Here is a 19153-nt window from a genome sequence, read left to right as displayed (position 1 = left end):
GAGTCTTTAGAATCACACCAGTTCCAGCCAGGGCCCTTATGGACGGTGTGTGTGGACAGGACGCAGGGATTCACTACAGATCTAGAAAGCAAATCACTCCAAAACAACCCTTGCTCTCCAGATACTACTCAAAGGCACTAGCCTCCCAGGGCAGGATACAGAAGCTGTGTTCGCACTGCAGCCAGGAAGTGCGATTGCACTACACCGTTGCATGGGTGAGCTCACTCAGATCAAGCTAGCTTGCTAAAAATAGCAGCACAAGCCGGCCTAGGACCCTAGAGCACACACTCGGGTGGCTAACCTGGGCTGCCACCATTGCACTGCTATGTTTAGTGCGCCAGCTAGATGCACACCCGGGCTGCAGCGTAGACAAACCCATAGTACAGACCTCGTCACTGGATGGGGCAATCACTGGAACATGTAGCACTAAGGCAACCCACTTCTTTCCCCAAAGCAGCCTCTGTTCTCAGAGCTGAGGCGTGTGTGTAACAGAATCAGGAGGACTCGGGTCCCAAGAGACACGTGAAATCTTGGCCCCACTGAAGTCAACGGCAAACCTTGCAGTATTGTGGAGCCAGGATTTCACCCACTTCAGCAGACCTGACAGGAGCTCTGCTTCTGCTGCAGAAATGGAGTTTGTGTTTGAAACACCACAGCTGCAACCAAGCACCTGGGAGGGAAAGGGGCAGGACAAAAAAACCCATAAGTTTGACCAGAGGAACTAAAACCTCTGGCTGCATTTTATTTCAGACTTTGACTGCCACCGCCAGGTCCCACAGGAAAGAGAGAACTACCAAGGCTGCTGGGAACATGCAGGATTAAGCCATTCCAGCTGATCCTCTCAGGCAGTTGCAATGAGGCAGTTAATGGGGAAAGAAACTGACGAGCCATGGAGATGCCAAAACTGCAGTTTGACTGCAGGGGAAGCCCCTGACGGCAGCTTCTCACAGCAGCATTGTGGAGAGTTTGCTTGGGTTTTACTTTTCTGCAATGGTATGCCCCACAGTTCAGGAAAGACATGTCTGACTTCCAGGAGTCTTGAGTCGTGAGGCATCTTCCCATCCCAGAGACAAGTGAACAGACGCAGGAAGTTAACAGAATGAGCTATCTGAGATGGCATTTAACAGCGAAAGTAGATCTCTAGAACAGTTAAAAAATTACCAGCTGTTGTTTTCGGTGGAGAATTTGAAAAATTCTCATTTTTTCCCCCAATATTTCCCATGAAATGTTTTTTAAAATGTTAATGAAAAACTAACCCAAAAAGTTTTTGGATTTTAACCCCCCTTTTTTTCCATTCCCCCCACCCAATCCTACTTCACCCTCCCACCCCCACAAAAAAAACCCTAAATATTTTCAGTTAAATAATTTTTCCATTAAAACTTGGCTCAGAAAATAATATGCTATTTTCTGTCGAAAAACATTTGATGAGAAAATGTTAGCCAGTTCTACTGATTTCCAGCTCTTTGTTCAACACATGCCGGGTTCTGCCCCTTTAAAAAAATGGTTTTCCTGCAGGAGCAGCACTATATGCGAATTGCAGCAGGTGTGTGTCAAATTAAGCTTAACAAGTTTATTAACAACCTTGATTATGACATTGTTACTGCAATTCCACAGTGTGAGGGTTTCTGCCTCTCCACAGCATCACAGCTCATTGTGCCAATCAGGAATAACAACCGACTCTAGACTTTGGTTCTAAACTGAGCAGGAATATCCCCTCAGTAGGGGGAGAAGTCACAATACACTGACCTAGAAGTTAAAAGTTCTCCTACCCGCCCCCCCCCCCCCCCTCCAGGCACCCTGGGTGCTGTTCAACAGTAACTACTGGCAACAGGGCGTGGAAGGGTCTAGTTTAATAGGCCCAGGTTCAAAGTGGCAAGCATTCTGGAGACGGTTCTTCACAGATACATTCTTACAGAGAGCTGACCACCACGAGAGAGAGATTATTTTTATTGTTTGGCTAAGACTCCTATTTTTCTCTCCTATTAGCTACGTGAGTTATGCAGGATTTTCAGGTTTCAAAAACTAATGCTTTTTCTTGGTTTAAGGCAAACAAACAAAAACAGGCTGCTTTAAAAAAAAAAAAAAAAGCTAAAATGAATCCATCAGCTTCTTCAGAATAGGCATGGAATGTACAATTTTCACGACCTTGAGAGCACTACCATTTTGCATACACCGTAAGTGCAATTAAGCCAGGCAAATAAAGTGCCAAGGTGTAATGATCTCTGAATAATGTCTGTCCACCAAGCCAACGATAAAGGGCAACAGATCTGGAGGCAAAGTAGAAAACAAGGATCACAAGAATGCTTTAGGAGCAAATGCTTCCAGGCAGTGTTATATGCTGCTTGCTGGTCACTCCAGCCTCTGATTCATAGTCAGAAACAATCCCAAGACTGGGTATGAATTTCAGAGGTTTTTACCATTGAAGAATGTCAGATTAAGCCATTCACAAGAGCCACGAAGAGGGTTTTGCTCTTTAAGACTTCACTTCTTGACTCTTACGCTATTCATGAAAACGCATTTAGCAGTGTTGTAAGTGTCAGCACCTAAGATGTTCTAACTGTTCACCTCCAGAAAGAACAACGAAATACCTCTGTTTTAAAGGTCTGATGCTATTACTGTCGTATTATTTCTAAATGCAACACAGAGCAACACAAACGCCGCCAGCACGATCCGTTCAAGTATGCTAACAATATGGCAGGGGGTGTTTTACACCTCACTCACTTTAGAACCGTGATTCAAGTATCGTGATCTTTTTAACTCCCCGGGATTTGACTGAAGACTAAATTCAAGCAGCCTAGTTCAGAAGGCGAGCGCCAGGATTATGACAATAGCATTGGGATTTTAACCATATCATCCCCAAAGAAAAGGGGTAGACAAACCTTTCAGCAGGTAGCATTCCCACTCTGCCCCAAACAGAAGGTACGCACGCTGTATATCATTGTAAATTTCCCCCCTTCTTGAAGTTGACTAGTAACTCAAACATCTTCCCCCCCCAGGGAACTGTTCCTAAGACCTCATTGCAGAATCTTCTCTGCCCAAGCCATTAACCCCTCCGCCCCAGAAACCGTCCATCCTGCCTCAGGTCCTGCTTGGCACGAACCAGATCTGTTAGTGGAGGATCCAATGCTTTCACCTGGATGAGGAAGTTCACTGGGGGGGTCTGGGCATTAGGGTGGGTATCTGAATGCACACAGTAGATTTAACTGGCAATATGTATTTTAATGCACGGCAGGCTAGGAAATCCACTCTCACATACTGTTGCCTACTGCTAGCACAGCCTGTAACACCAGGATAAGCGGCAAGTCTGCATCTAAACGCTGCTAGCAGAACAGACAAGATACACAAATTTGGCACAGAAGCAAGAGCCAAAAATGGAAGCAGGATATGAAGACAGATAAAACGCTGCCCAGATGCAGCAGGTACTAAAATCAATACAATTTAGATCAGTGGGAGGAATTCAGCCACATTGCTGTTTACGCCTCTTGGCGCCAAGAAAATACAACTCTTAAAACAAAGAGTTCATGGCCTCGCAGGTCTCAAACTCAGTATACTCGCTCTCTCTCCTTCTGCAGATTTGGACTCTAACAGGCCCCAAGGCACGCGCCAGGACTTTTGCTCTTCTCTCCCCACACAGGGAGGCTTTTGGCCATAAGGGCAGCCTCAGCAGTCCATCTGAATCCCTCGAAAGCCGACAATTCCCAGTACAGGCACGATCACAGCGAAGAACGTGATTTGGTCATGGATTCCGGGACTTTCCGGGACCTCTGGGGCTGAGCTGCCGCAGCTGCCAGCCCCAGAGACCGGTGCCCAACGGCGGATTGGCCGTCCAGCCCGCTGGAGCAGCAGGGCCGGAGCAGCTGCAATCTTCTGCAGCTCTGTTTTCCTCCCTCCCACAGGGCATTTTTAATAACAGTCAGGGACAGGTCGCAGCCTCTGTGAATTTTTGTTTATTGCCTGCGACCTGCCCCTGACTGCTACTAAAATTATACCCATGGCGGAATCTTAACCTTAATTATAGCGGAGGGTCAAATCTGATCCACGTAGAGCTGACCAGTTATAATATACACATTAAAGTGCATGACCAACCACCCTACCTACACAGTTTGTTAATACATGTCCTGGCCAGTTCCCATACTCTTAGATATCTGGTTCCAGTCGCTCGTTACTCTGAGGTGGTAACAGTAACAGACAGCATGGTGACGGAGTCAAAAGCCTTTTACAAGAGCGTAACAGGAGAGTCTATGCACCAAGCAGAATCTGGAAGAAGCATCTTTTCATAAGAGATATGCTGACTGCAACCTCATGCTTTTTGAAACTGAGCTACCTTTAAAAAAAAAAAAAGGGGGGGGGGGGGGGAAGCCTTCAATTTATTTAGGAAGATACTGGAAGGAAAGCGGAAGTACACTGCGTAAGGGGAAGTTGGACAGAAGGTAATGAATGGTCTTTATCCATACAATGAAGAGCTGCATCCCAAGAGACTAACTGATCAGTACAATTGCATTTTGCAGTGACAGTGTTAAAAACAAACAAACGAACTGCAGATGAGGTAGTTGCAGGAAGAACTGTCCTGAAGTGATTTATATACCGCAGTTCAGTGTGCAGCCAATAGACAATAGCCATCACAGGCAGCAAACAGATACAAGACAGAAGGGCACTGACAGCTGAATTTGCACAGCGAAACCATACGGATACATCAGCCATTGCTTCATGGAACAAATTTTCCATGTAAGAAGCAATGTGGTCAGCCACTGTGAGCAATTTAAAGAATTAAGATATTGCAGGACACCTCTGCTGACTTACCGCAACGGGGAGAGGTGTAAATAACTTCCTACCATCCCAACTATAGGTTAAAAAGCAATCCTCTATAAAAAAACATTGGTAACTTACATGCAGCAATAATTTATTTTATTGCACGTGAGCCAAGCACCTGAATTTTAAGGCCATCAGAGTTTCCACATCCAAAACACCAAACATTCTGTAGGGCTGTTTTCTATCAAGAAAGAAAAGTTTAAACGTCTCAGCCCAGCCAAGAAATCGACTGCAGCCTGCACTCAGTTTCACGGCTAAGGTGGTGAAAAGGGACAATCATCACGGAACTGTCATGGAGGAGGGAGCGCCTCCTTTCCTTTTAAAAGTGCCAACCCAAGAGTCTCTGAAGCTGCAAGAGACCACGGGCATTCTGCCCTGCATCATCTGTCTACTCAATCCACCTGACAGTGAGTGGCAGATGCCCTGCAGATTCCTACTGACCTCCAAGGAAAACAGATTATTCGTCCTACGTCACCCCACACCTACCTTTGATGGGATACGTGCATGTGGAAATATCCTTCCCCTATAGAAATTCTGTATCTAATTCTTATAGGGGAAGAAGTTATTTTGAGAAGGAAAGGCCTTTAAGGGCTGCATCCTGCCCAGCACAGGCGCAGAGCATGAAATCCACCAGCGAGGAGTGTAGGGGATAGAAGCAAATCCAAGGGAATGGCCTCCAGACGGATTAAAGATGATGGGCCGAGTCCCCAGCTGGCGTCCTATGTTGTAGCTCCATTGACGGTCATTGAGCGATGGAGAATCACACAACCAGGGGATCTGACCCAGAGAGCGTACGTACCAATATTTTACAGCACGCTGCGGGCAGCTGCTCCTATTCACACTTCCTACCACTGACTTCTTGCAAATGATACTCAATCCTGAGTTGACAGCCCTGACGGCAGGCCCCCTGTATTGTGAGTCCCCTGGTCCCCATCGATGTTTGACTCCTTGGGGCGAGGTACAACAAAACAGGTAGTTTGCAAAGCGCTCTGGGGCACAAGCTGCGGGGCTTTTTGGTTTGTTTTGTTTTTTTAGTTTCTTGGCTGTGCAGCACTGTGGGACCCTGATCCTTGGCATTACAGAACCAGACTCTCTGTACCTGCTACACCACGTGCTTCATTCTCGAGAGAGTGTGTAAGCAGAGCAGAGACACACACACACACACACACACACACACACACACACACACACACACACACACACACACACACACACACACACACACACACACACACACACACACACACACGAGTTGTGTCTTTAGGCGGTTACGCTCCAGGGCAAGGACTATTTGTAGGGCTCAGTTTTGCCTACTGCACAGGGCCATGTACGCCTGTGGCATTACCTGCATCAGCCAAATAACTCAGGCCCTTGGGCGTCTGTGGGAAACCGACTGCTCCAAGACTGCTACTCCAGCACATAAAGACAAGGCCCGGTGGAGTCGCCCGTGTTCGGTCTCAGAACTGCTCCCCACGCCGGCTTGAGAGAATCTTGGCTTAACAAGGGGCTCGTCAGCGCCCACAAAATGTTTCCTGCCATGAGTCTGCGGAGCCAGGGCAGGCGCCTCACAGGGACGCGATGTGTGAGCAGGGATTTCTATCTTCACGCACAGGGCCAGTGTCTGGAGACTTTTAAATTAACTCCCTTCATTGTGCTTCTCTGCCCTCTGTCCCTTCTCCACCCCAGCCCCCAAGTCCTGTGCCCTCTGGCAAGTCTGCCTGGGGCAGAGAGACATTGCTGACTTGGAAAACCACTGGGAGGGAGCGGACTGTCGGCTCAGAGGAGCATGGCGTGGGGGAGTTGGTGATGAGAGGTATGACATGCTCCTCCTTACCACAGGGCTGAGCAAGCTGCCTCCATGGCCCCAATGCAGGGCTTCAGGGAGTGCAGGGGAGACTACGCCCTGTCCCCTTATCTCCCTGGCTTGGGTACACAGCATCCCTCACAGCTTCCCCTCCTCCTCCTGCTCCTTGGTTGCTGTGGTGAAGGACAGGGAGCTCTCTCTTCTTTACCTGCTGCCCTAATGTAACCCAGATATACCAGAGACAGAGACATGATGCTCCCGTCCCTGAGAGCGAGGGACTGAGAGTGCAGTACTCGGATCCCGCTCCTTGTGTACCAGGACAGCGCTTCTGCTCGTTAGAGCACAATGGCCTGGGACTCTAACAGAGCTTTCTGCCAAACCTAGGGTTGGCACAATCCCCACGTTCAAGATGTACCTCTCATCTACCTGCTCGCTTTGTCTGTTGTGATGCCAATGCTGAACTGAAGAGGAGCCGTGAAGAATACTTTTCCTCTCCTTCGCCTGGTTATCACAGAGCACATAATAGAGAAGTCGGTCTCTTAAGTGACCTGAAGAAAACATGACAGCATCTATGCCTCTCTGGGAGCTAACAGGACAAGCCAGCGGCCAGATTATCTAGGATGGTCGCACAATAGAAAGACTTTGTGACCGTCAGAAGTTCTATTTTTGCAGTGAAGATTTTCTGCTGCCTGTGTTAAGAGCCAGCCCAGCGCAGTTTCCTGAGAAAATCTGTCTTGCATTTGCATCTCATGAACAAATGAGGAACGTGCCGCACGCAAGACCCAGTGTTACCTCTCTCCTACAGAGACGTGTAATTCCCCTTTTTAAAACTGCTCTAGTTCATGGACTTCCAAAGCCATGATTCAGGAAGTAAGGCTGAAGGCATTCATTGCACAGCACTCCGCTCAGCCTCCGCTGCTGTTTTGTTTTGTCCCTCACGCTGGAGCCCTGTCACATGTCTAAGAGGCTCCCATCCCACATTTGGACTTTGGCAGGTCTGGAGCTGTGTTTACATTCATGTGCAACACTTTAATTCTTTTCACAGCTGGCTTTTGCCGAGAAATACACCCAAACATTTATCTTTGGCTCATTGCCATCCCACCCACCACTAGCAAAATGTCCCTTCTCGTTACTGCACATATCCACAGGCAGGATCAGGAGGCGGCCTAGTCACATTTCATTTTTGACTGCACACTTTTTAATGAATTGCTCCACATATGGACCGAGCCCTCACTGAGCTCGAATGATGGGCAGAATTAAAAGTGAACGGTAAGTCCCACTGAGTGCGTGCATTGTTAGCGCCTACATGCAAGGGTGAACTGGAAAGCATCTGTGAAAGTTTTAAGCATTTTACAAGTGATGGGCCTTTTAAGTTGAACTGGACCAAACATTAGAAAACAATATTGCCCTGCCTGGCTGGGAGAAAGGTAAGAATGGACCATATTCCCCAGTGGATCTTTTCTAATTCTACCCAACAGAATTTGGGCCTGGCTTTAAGAAGAGTTACAACAAACCGACCCCCAAAGGAAGTAAGGGCCTACTCCATGCCCCTGCTCCAGTTCCCTGGCACATGGCAGGAGTTTGTATGATCAAAGGTGGCTGAGAGGCAGAGCTGGAAGTGAAATGTATTTTTTCTGTCCCACAAAAATTTGAGATGTCCAGTTTTCCAGTTCTGAATTGGGATGAAACTGAGACCATGAAAAACCCAAGAGAAAGAAAGAGACCCACCCAGCACAGCCTGATGGATAGGGGACTCATCTGGATGTGGCAGAGCCAGCTTCAAGTCCTAACTCTACCTGATTTGGAGCAAGGACTTGATGCTGATTCAGAACAGGGGCCCGAACCAAGGTCTCCCCCACCCTGCCGAGCTCCCTACCCACCAGGCTAAGGAGGCATCTTTCTTAAAAATCCATCCTGGACTGGAGAAATGTTTCCTGACGACAGTTTCATCAAAACTGACCCTTTCCTAGGAAGAGTTTTGGTTTCAACCAATTTGTATTTTTCTGACAAGGAGTCATTAGTCGGAAATGTTCTGAGCAGCTGAGAGAGGAAAGGGGACGGGCGCACAAGCATTCTAAACCTTGAGAAGTGAAAGAAGAACAGCCTATTCTACAGTATGTGTTTATATAGGTCTCATTTAAGCCCAAACATTGGATTATCCTTTCACACTGTAGAAGAATTTAATCACAAAACTAGTGGTCACACTCAGCTCCTGGGAATGGTTCAAAGAATAGGAAAATACCCCTATCCTGATGGAGCAACAGGAAGCACAAAACAGACAATATGCCTGACTACAAGGGGAGTGTTTCTGCTGCCTTCAGTGGGTGTTTTGTCAGGCCCCATTGCTGCCCTTCTAACAGGAGTACCCAATTACCGGAGCTAAAATCATTTTTTAAAAGGTGGCAGCTATCCTTTCTCAGGAGACTAGAAAGGAAAATCCATCGACGTTAATTGCAATGGGGAAAAAATAGATTTCCCTGATGAACTTAATGGATTTCTGTGCACTTGTCAGAAGAAAGGTGCTAATTAAGTTGCAGCCTCTTAATGTACCCAAGTGATATGTGCTGCAACAAAATGAACATTTCTCCAAGGCAGCTGCAGACTTTTGAAGTTCCAGAATTCCCTCCTTAGCCCAAAACATGCTAATGAACCATGAAGCAAGTATGGGGGGAAAGGGGGGGGAAGAAATCAAGAGCAAGATGCGGGGGGGGCGAGAACTGGAAGGAACCATTGCCACTTGCTTCTTGTTTTAAAGCAGAGTTGGGAGGAGGCCTAACTACTTGACCTAAATTCAGAGTGTGCATCTTCTGCTTTTGTGTCATCAAACATATTTTTAATCAAAATTCTGCAAAGCTGAACGCCTTATGGAGAAGCAAGCGGGGGACCAGGCCAACTTCCCCTTTCTATTTTTACCTGCTCAAATGCACTGGTTCTAGCAGAAAAAGAGTTGGGTTCCATGTGTGCAAACACACTGCCTTGTCGTTATATTAAAGTATATTAAGATTTGTTCCACCACAGAGTCATCCAAATATTCTTCAAAATTATGTTTCCAATTTCTGCAGCATTTACATAATTAACATCATTTGTGTTGCAAAAGTAATTGTAGTACCATTTTGAATTAGTCTGCATGATCACTAACATTTCTCCAGTGTACGTATTATGTTCCCACTAAATTACTAGTTTTGAGACAACTCTGAATGATTGGAGTTTGTTTTGCTTTCTTTCTCACTTGCTTACTACACAGTCAATACAGACGCACTTTGAGTAGCTACATGGAGCTAATGGGGACAGAGATAAGACAGGACATAGCTCGAGTATGGTTTGCAACTTCAGAATGTACTGGGTTTCACTTCCGTTTGGAGGGCAGCAAAGGAGAGGGGGAAGGAAAGGGTGGGTTTTCAAAGCAGATAACTTCTAAGCAAGTGTTTCTCTCTACTTAAATCCTGCTGAGCCTTCTCGGGCTTCTTGGGTTTTGCACCAAGTGTTGAGTTTGGAAACTGAAGCCAAATGAAAAAGCTGAAGTGTGAGAAGAGTGAAGATTTTGTTTCCCAACGTCAGTCTAAATGAAACACTTGGAGAACACACCTCCGCCAGCCTAATTAAGAGAGAGCCAGACAAAGTCACAAAGACATAAAAAACTGCTGCATGTGAGCTAAGCTTCCATGAGCAAATAAGGCGCTTTGTTGTTCTTAAAAATAATCCAGATTCTTCTTTCCCAGATCCTTTCCGATTGCTCTGCACATTCAAAAGGTTGCAAGTTATTGAACATCCACAAGTGAGAGGGAGTCACCCGGCCTAGCTCTGCATCTCAAGGTCGGTGTCTGGCCTGGGTCAGCAGTGACAGAGACATGGCTGCATGTTGGCTGGCAACAGAACAGCTGTTAAGCAAGTCCAGTTCCTGGAGCACATGTGCCCTCGTTACCGAGCCAGCAGCACAACTGGCAGGCCTGTGAGCAGTCTCAGCAGAAGTGCCAAGGATCGAATGGGCCATGTGAACCCACGTGTTCCCTTCACGCCAGAACTGGAGCACGTTAGCCGAACTGATGTGGAGAAAAACAGACTGCCGCTGCTCAGGTCTTATGAGCTCTGGGGATAAACAGAGAGATTTCGTTCTCCAGGGCTTTCCAACCAGCTTTTCCACAAGCACCATTTGTTTGGGTTTTTTTAATTGAAAAGGAGTGACGATCTTACTCTCTTCAGACAGAGAAGTTTCTACAGTAAGAAGGCAATTTCTGTAAAGCCTTATTAAAGGCTAGTTCTATAAAGGGACCTGATTTTTCATCTACACACAGTTATTTGTATTATGGTAGGTCGTAGCAAATCTAATCAAGGGGCAGGGCCTCATTGTTCTCGCCTTTGCCTTGGGTGAGGTGAGCAGGTGATCCTTAGAAGAGTCGCTTTGCTTCACTAGCAGAACTCCATCCCACCGGAAAACCACTAGCCAAAACTTTCAGAAAGAAGAACCCAAGTTTGGATGCCTAAATACATCTGATCTCAGCCTCCTGGTTTTTTAACATTTTGGCTGTCAGCCGCTTGCAGATCAGAGCTCTCAGGCTGCTGTCTACCGCTACCTCCACCAACACACTTAATGTTCCCATTATCAAAACATTAAGCTAGGAATACCCAGAACGCAAGGCCACTGACCATTACCTACAATGAAAGGCCATACGTGATTGTCTCACATGACCATTAAACCGATGGTAAGATAATTTCCCTGCCCCCGCTCTACACAGTTCTCACAGCATGGAAACAAATCCATTTTAAAGCTTTGTAAGAAGCAGAGGGAACTCAAAGTCCCAAAACAAGCCATACACCCCTCTCCCGTTGTTATTCACAAGGTCACAATAAAGCCTTCCTGCCTTTCAGTTATGTCAGATCATTATGACACTCTCAGAGTTCCAGCTGCATCTTTTCTTTGCTTATACATAGCCAGTGCATGCCAAACTTTCTTCATGTTCTGGCAACTCCAAACACATTCCTGGTCCCCAGTTTTCCAACATTTCTATCTCTCAACATACATTGATATTTATCATTCGCTCATAAGAATCTATGGACCCAGTTCCATTATGGGATACAGCCTATATGCAAGACTCCTGCTGGCTAATCAAAGATGCATTCCCCTGTCTGAAGGGAGAAGTTGCCTCAAGAAGTTTAAGATACATAAGACAGAGACCAGCAATTAGCATGGAATTTATGGTAGTTTAGTCATTCAAATTACTACCAGTCAGTCTCCCCAAACTTACTACAGAAAGAGTCACAGTAATTAATAAACTAATTATTGTCGATGTCCTAGAAAGAAAGCAGGGCACACCTGAAACTTATTTAAGCAGGTACGGGCAGGAGAAAGCAGTTTAGAAATGGGAAATGCACACACTTCAGCCAAGTTTCCTGACAGCTCCTAAACAATGGAATAAAAATATTGGAATGGGAAAATACTGAATCTGAAATTAATTTTTATTGAATAAATAAAGACTTTTAAAATCTCAACAGCAGTTTATTGTAAAGCACCTAGACTTATGAGAAAGGAAACAGAACTAAATGGAAACTCATTATGGCATGCACATCTGGCATAAAAAGGGCATGAGGGATCAAAATCCCTATTGACAGGCCTACAACAATAATGAAGTAATAAGTGGCAAAGGACAGATTCCATCAGATGTGTGACACTTACATAAAAACAAGTATTTTGTTTCATCTAAGACTAGATTGAGTTCCAAAACAAAAAAAGAGATTAGACCCAACTACAGAAAGATGCAGGGCCATTTCTTGTAGCCAAGTTCTCCTCGTTTTAGCCCTTAACCACAGCAACCGCTGCGCAGCTATGCTGATGAAAAGGATGGTTTTAGGGTTCAGACTCTGGACTGGGAATTAGGCGGAACTGGGTTAAACTCCTGATTCTGCTACTGACTCTGTCTGACCTTGAATTCTGCTAGGTCTCAGTTCCCCATCTGTAAGAGGGGTATAACAATCCTTCCTTTCTCCCACTTGGGTTGTCTTATCTACTCAGTGTGCAAACTCTTCAGGACAGGGTCTTTTACGCTGGGCCCCTACCAGAATGAAGCCCCGATGCATGAACACCAACAAGAAGTGAGCCGTTCACATACCCAGACAGAATACAATAGACAGAACTGCCCTTCAGTTCTCAGCTACTGCAGGAGACTCTTTATGACGCTAAAGAACTTCATAGAGTCGAAGTTTCTGTTTGATAGTAAAATGCTACAAACTGGGATAATTTCAGACTATGAAAGGCCTCTCGCCATCAGCGAGAACTGAATTAGGGATATTTTCTTCCATTTAGAAATAATGTACTTATTGAATGCAATACCACTTATCTTACAACACCTGACTGGAGGGGAACCAAACATGAATAAAAACCCAAATGTTAGGTGCAATCCTAGCCTCATGAAACAAGATGACGGCACCAGATTGACAGGTAATAGGATGGGAACAATCAAGATCTAAACCTGATCAATTCTGGGGGAAAAGGGGACTGGCACCTATGTTTCCAGGCCTGGGATCCTCAGTTATTTCTTACTGCCATGGGAGAAATTAAAACCCCTTCTGGAGTTTTCCTTGGACTATCAGTGGTCTAAAGGCAGATAGCACATCACGTTATAGTCTACGCCTTCAATCTCTAACCTAAAAATGTTCCATACAATTGTCTCTCTTTTAAACTTACTGCATATATCGTGTAAGAGGTTTTGGCTCTTATAAAGATTAGTTCCACTGTTAATGATTAAACTGTTGTAACTTAAGTTTAATTCTACTACCCCTGAGAATATTTGTCACGCACAGATCTCAAAGGGACATAAAAACTGAAATCCCATAGACCTTTAACGATCTGGGGAGCACTCTGGGGGCGGGCACTACCTATTGTATGTTTGTGCTGTGTTCTGCCAAGTGAAGCCTGCGATCTGTTTGGAGCCTCTCGGTGCTACTCGAATACAAAACAGCAATGATTTCTTCATGGCCAGAACCTGAAATAGCTCAGGGGATGGCTTCTTAAGGCAAGGAGATGGGATTTTCAAGAATGCCTTAGAAGGCTAAATCCTACTGAGCGCCAATGGGGCTTGGGTTCCTGTGTCACTTGGGGAACATCTACACTGTAAAGAAAAACCCGTGGTGCCAAGTCTCAGAGCCCAGGTCAACTGGGTCTCACAGGAGCTAGAAATAGCAGTGCAGATGTTCCCACTAGGGCTGGCACCTGAGTCTGAGACCCTCCCCCCTTGCTGGGTTTTAGAACACCTGGGCTCTGGCCCAAGCGGGAATGTCACACGGCTGTTTTTAGCCCCACAACCCGACCCCGAGTCAGCTGACCCAGGCTCCGAGACGCAGTGCTGCGAGCATAGCACAGAGCAGACAAACCCACAGAGGTTTTGAAGATCCCACCAAAGAGACTGGAGGGTGTGGGGAGGGTTCCTTTGCAGCAAGAGACGCTGTCTCTATCTGAAGGCCAGGTGCTGTGCCGTTTGCTGACCTCACACGGCAGACTAATTGAATACTGGTTACGATCATATAGCTTCAAGCTTGGAGCCAGTGCACAATTACAGGCTTGGTCAATAGTTCTTAATAGCCCCAAAAGAGACTGTAAAAACCTTAAATTTGCCCGCTGCTGAGCACCGCAGGTAGAATGAGGCAAAGCGCTAGACACTAGACAGCAGGAAAGAGAGTCTGCACTGACATCAGATGATCCCAGCTAACTCTTTTCTATCAGGCTTATGACCCTCAATTACGTTCTGATTCTCTGGACACACTTGGCCATGATGCTGCGCACAGCAGGAACGTTGGTTCAACCCCTGGGCTACTTGTGGAACGTTACAGTGGTGCAGTGACACAGAACTAACCTCCACGCTCTGCAAATGAGAAGTGGGCAAACTCTGTTGACCCTCGACTTCATCCCTGGCATCTGTTACACCCAGCAGTGGAATGGGGACGAGGCTAAGCCACAAAACACTCCACTGGAGTAACCTGAGGAGTGACTCTAAAAGCATGTACAAATCCTTAGAGCGAAGGCTACAGATCCCTGGCGAGACGATGACCTTGACTACCACCACCACTAGGACTTGCTGGCAAGTGGAGAAAAGCAGGTGTGGAGTCTACAACGTCAGCCCAGGCCTTGAACATGAGCTCTGAGTTTCTTTGGTTTTGCTAGTTTAAGACAGAAAGACCCTTCACACAAGGGGCAGACATTATGCAGCTCTGCGTGAAAGGCAGCATGATTTAAGCTGTTACAATTAGATTTATTGGAAATGATCTTCAGAACGCCGGAATCTGGGAGAGTGTCTGCAGTGGTGCTATCGAGAGATTTTGAGACTAGAATTTGCCTTATTGCAGTATATTGGGATCTTTGTTATATTCCAGAGATGGGCCATAATAAAACCTCTCCTCTGAACTCTCTGGCTTCTAGAGGTGTTTTAGGGGCAAATGTCAGATTGGATTCAAACCTCCAGATAGCGATCTCATGCCTAGAGTTTTGTTTCTGTGTCACTTCCAAAGTCTGATGGGGCTTATTTTCTGGTTCTGAGGCAGATGAAGTCTGCCATGGCTAGCTGTTCTTTGAGATTTCATTCCACCGAGCCTTCAGTCTCATGCAAAATGGCTGTTCTTGGGAGAAAGCCACCAATCAAAATGGATATTTGGGGATAAGATTTCATGACTCCAAGATTTCAGTGTCATTAAAAATAAATAAATAAATAAATCATAGCCCTGACTGGACTTCAAACAAAACTCCAGAACCAAACCTCCCCAGCCAATACCTACTTACACTGTATTTGCATGTATGTTACTTACATATATTTAAGCATTTCCCTGCAAAAGGATAAAAAAATTAAGTGACAACTGCCAACCACCAAGAATAAAATCAAGCTAAACCGATTACCAATTTCATGTAATAAAGGCACATCATAAATCCCTGAAAACAAGAAATCCCCAGCATTAGCAAAACATGAAGAGTTCTGATTATAGTAACCCTATAGCAAAGATTACTGAGATTTGTAAAGCCTTATTTTCCCAGCAGTTTAACACAGCCCTTCAAGTTCTTCCGGGCTGCATCGTTAAACACTAATCCGCAAACCAGACAGCCTATAGTTTGCTGTGAGGCACTAGTTTGGATGGTACATTATGCACATAAAAATGAGTTTACCTATCTCCAATGTTTTCCTTGGCACAACCTTGTAACTCGAGTAATGAAACATGACTAGCCATCAGCCTAAAAGCAGTGACCAATCCCTTCTTAGATATTAAGGGGGGGGAATTGACTCGGCAACTACATTGTGAGTGTTGCACAGTAACTTCTGCAGAAATTTTGACTGGATTCCTGGGTCCATCATCTGCCCGCAACCCACACCCCTTTCACTAGCAATGTTCCTGAAGTGGTGATTTACATGCTATGTTGGAATAACTCCGAGAGCAAAGCCCTCCCGTTATCCCATTCATATTCTGCATTAAGAACCACCTGACTGCAGGGGAGACTTGCTGGGAGGGGCCGGGGAAAAGGGCATCCGCCAGGACATGATTTACTTAGCCTGCATATCCCTCTGCCTACGGCCTAACGCAGGAGCCCCAGTTATGGACCAGGATCTCACTAGGTGTGACACAAACATAAAAGCTCCTGATGACAAACCCCTGCTGTCAGCCCACTAAGCGGGACACCAATAGCCACCGAGTGCAAGTCTGTGCTCCATGCAGCACACACACGCATGCTCCCAGGCAGCGATCAGCCTTAGGTTAGTGGGGTTGAGGTGCAGGTAAAACCCCTCCTCAGTTGCTGAAGGCTCCCCTCCCCCTTGTCTGAATAAAGAAATAACGGAGACTGGAGTCACTGCAGCGTGCGGGGGAAAGTTACTGCCAACTCAGTCATCAATGAAAGTTTTTAACTAAAGGAAACAAGCAAACACCCCACGCCACCCCCAGCACAGACAGAAATAACATAAAGGGAAGAAGGGGGTTGGGGCTGACACGCTGTCGCTGCGCTTCCCCTCCAGTCACACCATCCGCCCGCACTTCCTGGCGTGTGTCAGTATCTGTCAGTACCTTAAGGCTACTTAACCAAAGGGGGGGTCCATGCTTTTGTTTTTCCCAGCTTTGTCTTCTGTGCTCTGCGCACGTTCCATGCAGGGAAGCCCTGGTGCCGACAGAGAGTCAGGGACGCAAACCAGCGGGCAAGGAGCCGCTCTGGCTTCATGTCAGCACAATGAAAACCTGAGCACTAGGCTCCGCAAGGCTTTTCCCAGCCGCATTTGAAAGCCTTAAAGGTTCTCTATAGGAGGCCCAGAGACTCCCCTGTTTGCAACATCTGCATCAGAGCATGGCAGGGACCCCACATGCTCACGCCTGTATGGCCGGTGACCCCAGCCCTCCCCCCAACTCACACACAAGCTGAAATGCAATGCAGGTGAAGCACCTACCTTGACACTGGAATCCTTGCTTCCCAAACCCCCTGCAAAGGGAAAACCGCACACAATTAGCATCTCCCGGGCATCAGCTCACACACTGACCCCCCTTCGCCCCTGGGCTGAGCCTCCCCAGCCAGAGCCGCTCGGAGCCACACATCAAGAGCTGGAAGCAGTGACAGCAGCTGGCAACCTGCTCCCAACAAAGGGAGGCTGCTGCCCCCCAGGGACATCCAAAGGCACCCCAGGGAACACAGGCTGGGAAGCGCCCAGCAGCTGGTTCAATGCTGCAGAAACAACCCCCTGCAGGATCTGTTCCCTGCCCTGGGGTGCACCCGGAGAGCGGAGGAGAGGGGAAAGGAGGTCTGGAGGCTCTCGTTGAAGGGTCTTGTGCCCCAGCTTCAGGGAGTGAATGTACCAGCTGGGAGCCAGGGATTGCCCCTGGACAGGTACGATCTGGGTCCCTGCTGCCATGGGAGGGGCCAGGGGAGAGCAAGGCGCCAGGGAGCTGTACACGCCTGGGGTACCCAAGGGAGGCAGGGGCAGCTGGTGAGTAGACAGAACAGACGGGGTGCAAGGGGGCGCGGAGTCATGCGGACAGATCCCCAGGAGAGCGTATGACCCGCGGGCGGGGGGGCTGGCAATGCGCGTGGGGGGCAGCGGTGTTTCCCCCCCCCCCGGCGATACACGGTTACGGGGGGGGGCCGGCTAGCAGGGCTCCCCCGTAGAGCCCAGCCTGGGGCGGGGGGGGGGTCCCTGGCAATGCCAGCCGAGGGGTGCAGCGAGCGCCCCGCGGGAGGCTCGGCTCGGCTCGGCTCGGCGGAGGGGGTCCCTGTCCGGGCCGGGGGGGGGGTGCAGAGGGGCGCTCACCAGATGAAGTCGGTGCAGTGACTGCAGAAGGTGGGCTGCTTGAAGAAGCGGGCCGTGAACTTGTGGTTCTTCACCTCGTGCACGTTCTTCTGCCTCAGGGCCCCTTTCCGGGCGAAGCGGACCGGGCCCTCCTCGCCCTCCGAGCCGGGGGCCGCCGCCGCCGCCGCCGCCGCCGCCGGGGGCTGCTCCGCCATCCTGCCGCTGCCGCCGGGCGCCGCCGCCCCTGCTCGCCCGCAGAGCCCGGGCTGCAGCTGGTGCGGATGCAGCGCGCGAGCCCGGCACCTCTGGCTGCAGCTGGGAAGGGACCGGGGAGAGAGAGAGAGACGCTGCCGGCCCCGCCCCCTTATCTGCATGCTAAGCCCCGCCCCGCCTCTTGATTTGCATAGCCGCTGCTTCCCAGCGCCGCACCCCGCCCGCCCTACTTGCCCCAAGCCGGCCCGCGAGGCTGCCGGCCCCGCCCACGCCCTTCGTTTCAATAGGCGCGGCCCAAGCCCCGCCCACCGCGGGGTTATTTGCATAGCTCGGTCCTCCGCATCAAAGCGGCGGCGCTCCCAGAACCGCCCACACGGGGCCCTGATTTGCATAGCCCCGCCCACCCTTGATTGGCAGGGCTTTGCGCCCCGAGCTTTGGCTGCAAACTCCGCCCACCTACTTCTCATTTGCATAGCTCCCCCACTCTCATTGGCAGGTATCTGCCTCTCTCTCTTTCCACAGCTCTGCCAGGCAATAGCCTTGGGGGGCCCAACCCCGGCCCCTCCCTCTATTGCACAGAGAGCAGCCAGCTGCTTCTGCACCCCTAACCTCAGCTGTAAGCCCACTGCTCCCCTCTTCATTGGCAAAGGCCGATCCCCCCCCCCCCCAAGTATCTCCACCGTCCCCCCTTTCTTCACACACCATGCCCTCAGCATCTTCTGCAGGGACAGTAGCGCCGCCCCTCAACTCCTTTATTTGCATAATGAGTCCCAACCCCAATCCTCCTCCATGGTCCATAGCTAAGGGCAGCCTGCCACATTCCAGGGGGTGACATGCCCAGAGAAATCATCCCATCAGAAGCCCCATGCTCCAGAAAAAAAGCCTTCCCCATAGCCCCGCTGTAAGAAGAATGTGGCTGACTACGGCCACAAGAAGGAAGGGAAAATCAGAGCATTAGAAATAGATAGACAGCCCCCCTCATTAAGATAGGGGGGAATCTTTTTTAAAAAGGAAAGGAAAACAATGATCAAAGTTATTAACAATTCTCATTTCCTCTTTCCCTTCCTGGCGAAAAGCCTCACATCTC

General features: G+C 48.3%; 1 protein-coding gene across 4 annotated transcripts in view; it reads right to left on the bottom strand.

Moving 5' to 3' along the window:
* PRKCB (protein kinase C beta) overlaps positions 1 to 18191 on the bottom strand; it is a 221053-nt gene extending 202862 nt beyond the window's left edge. For 3 of the 4 annotated variants that reach the window (XM_067534305.1, XM_067534306.1, XM_067534304.1), the window contains exons 1-2: positions 17875 to 18191; positions 17020 to 17051 (exon numbers count right to left, since the gene is read on the bottom strand). In XM_067534305.1, the coding sequence (XP_067390406.1) occupies positions 17020 to 17051; positions 17875 to 18068 (226 nt within the window). In that variant the 5' untranslated portion in view covers positions 18069 to 18191. The remainder of the gene's footprint in view (positions 1 to 17019; positions 17052 to 17874) is intronic. The other variant, XM_067534307.1, reaches the window with a different exon arrangement.
* Positions 18192 to 19153: the final 962 nt, after the last annotated feature.

Source organism: Emydura macquarii, unplaced genomic scaffold (assembly GCF_026122565.2).
Source record: "Emydura macquarii macquarii isolate MOO-44397 ecotype Brisbane River unplaced genomic scaffold, CSIRO-AGI_Emac_v2 contig_3390, whole genome shotgun sequence".
NCBI lineage: Eukaryota > Metazoa > Chordata > Testudines > Chelidae > Emydura > Emydura macquarii.
This window is presented reverse-complemented; position numbering and strand designations above follow the sequence as displayed.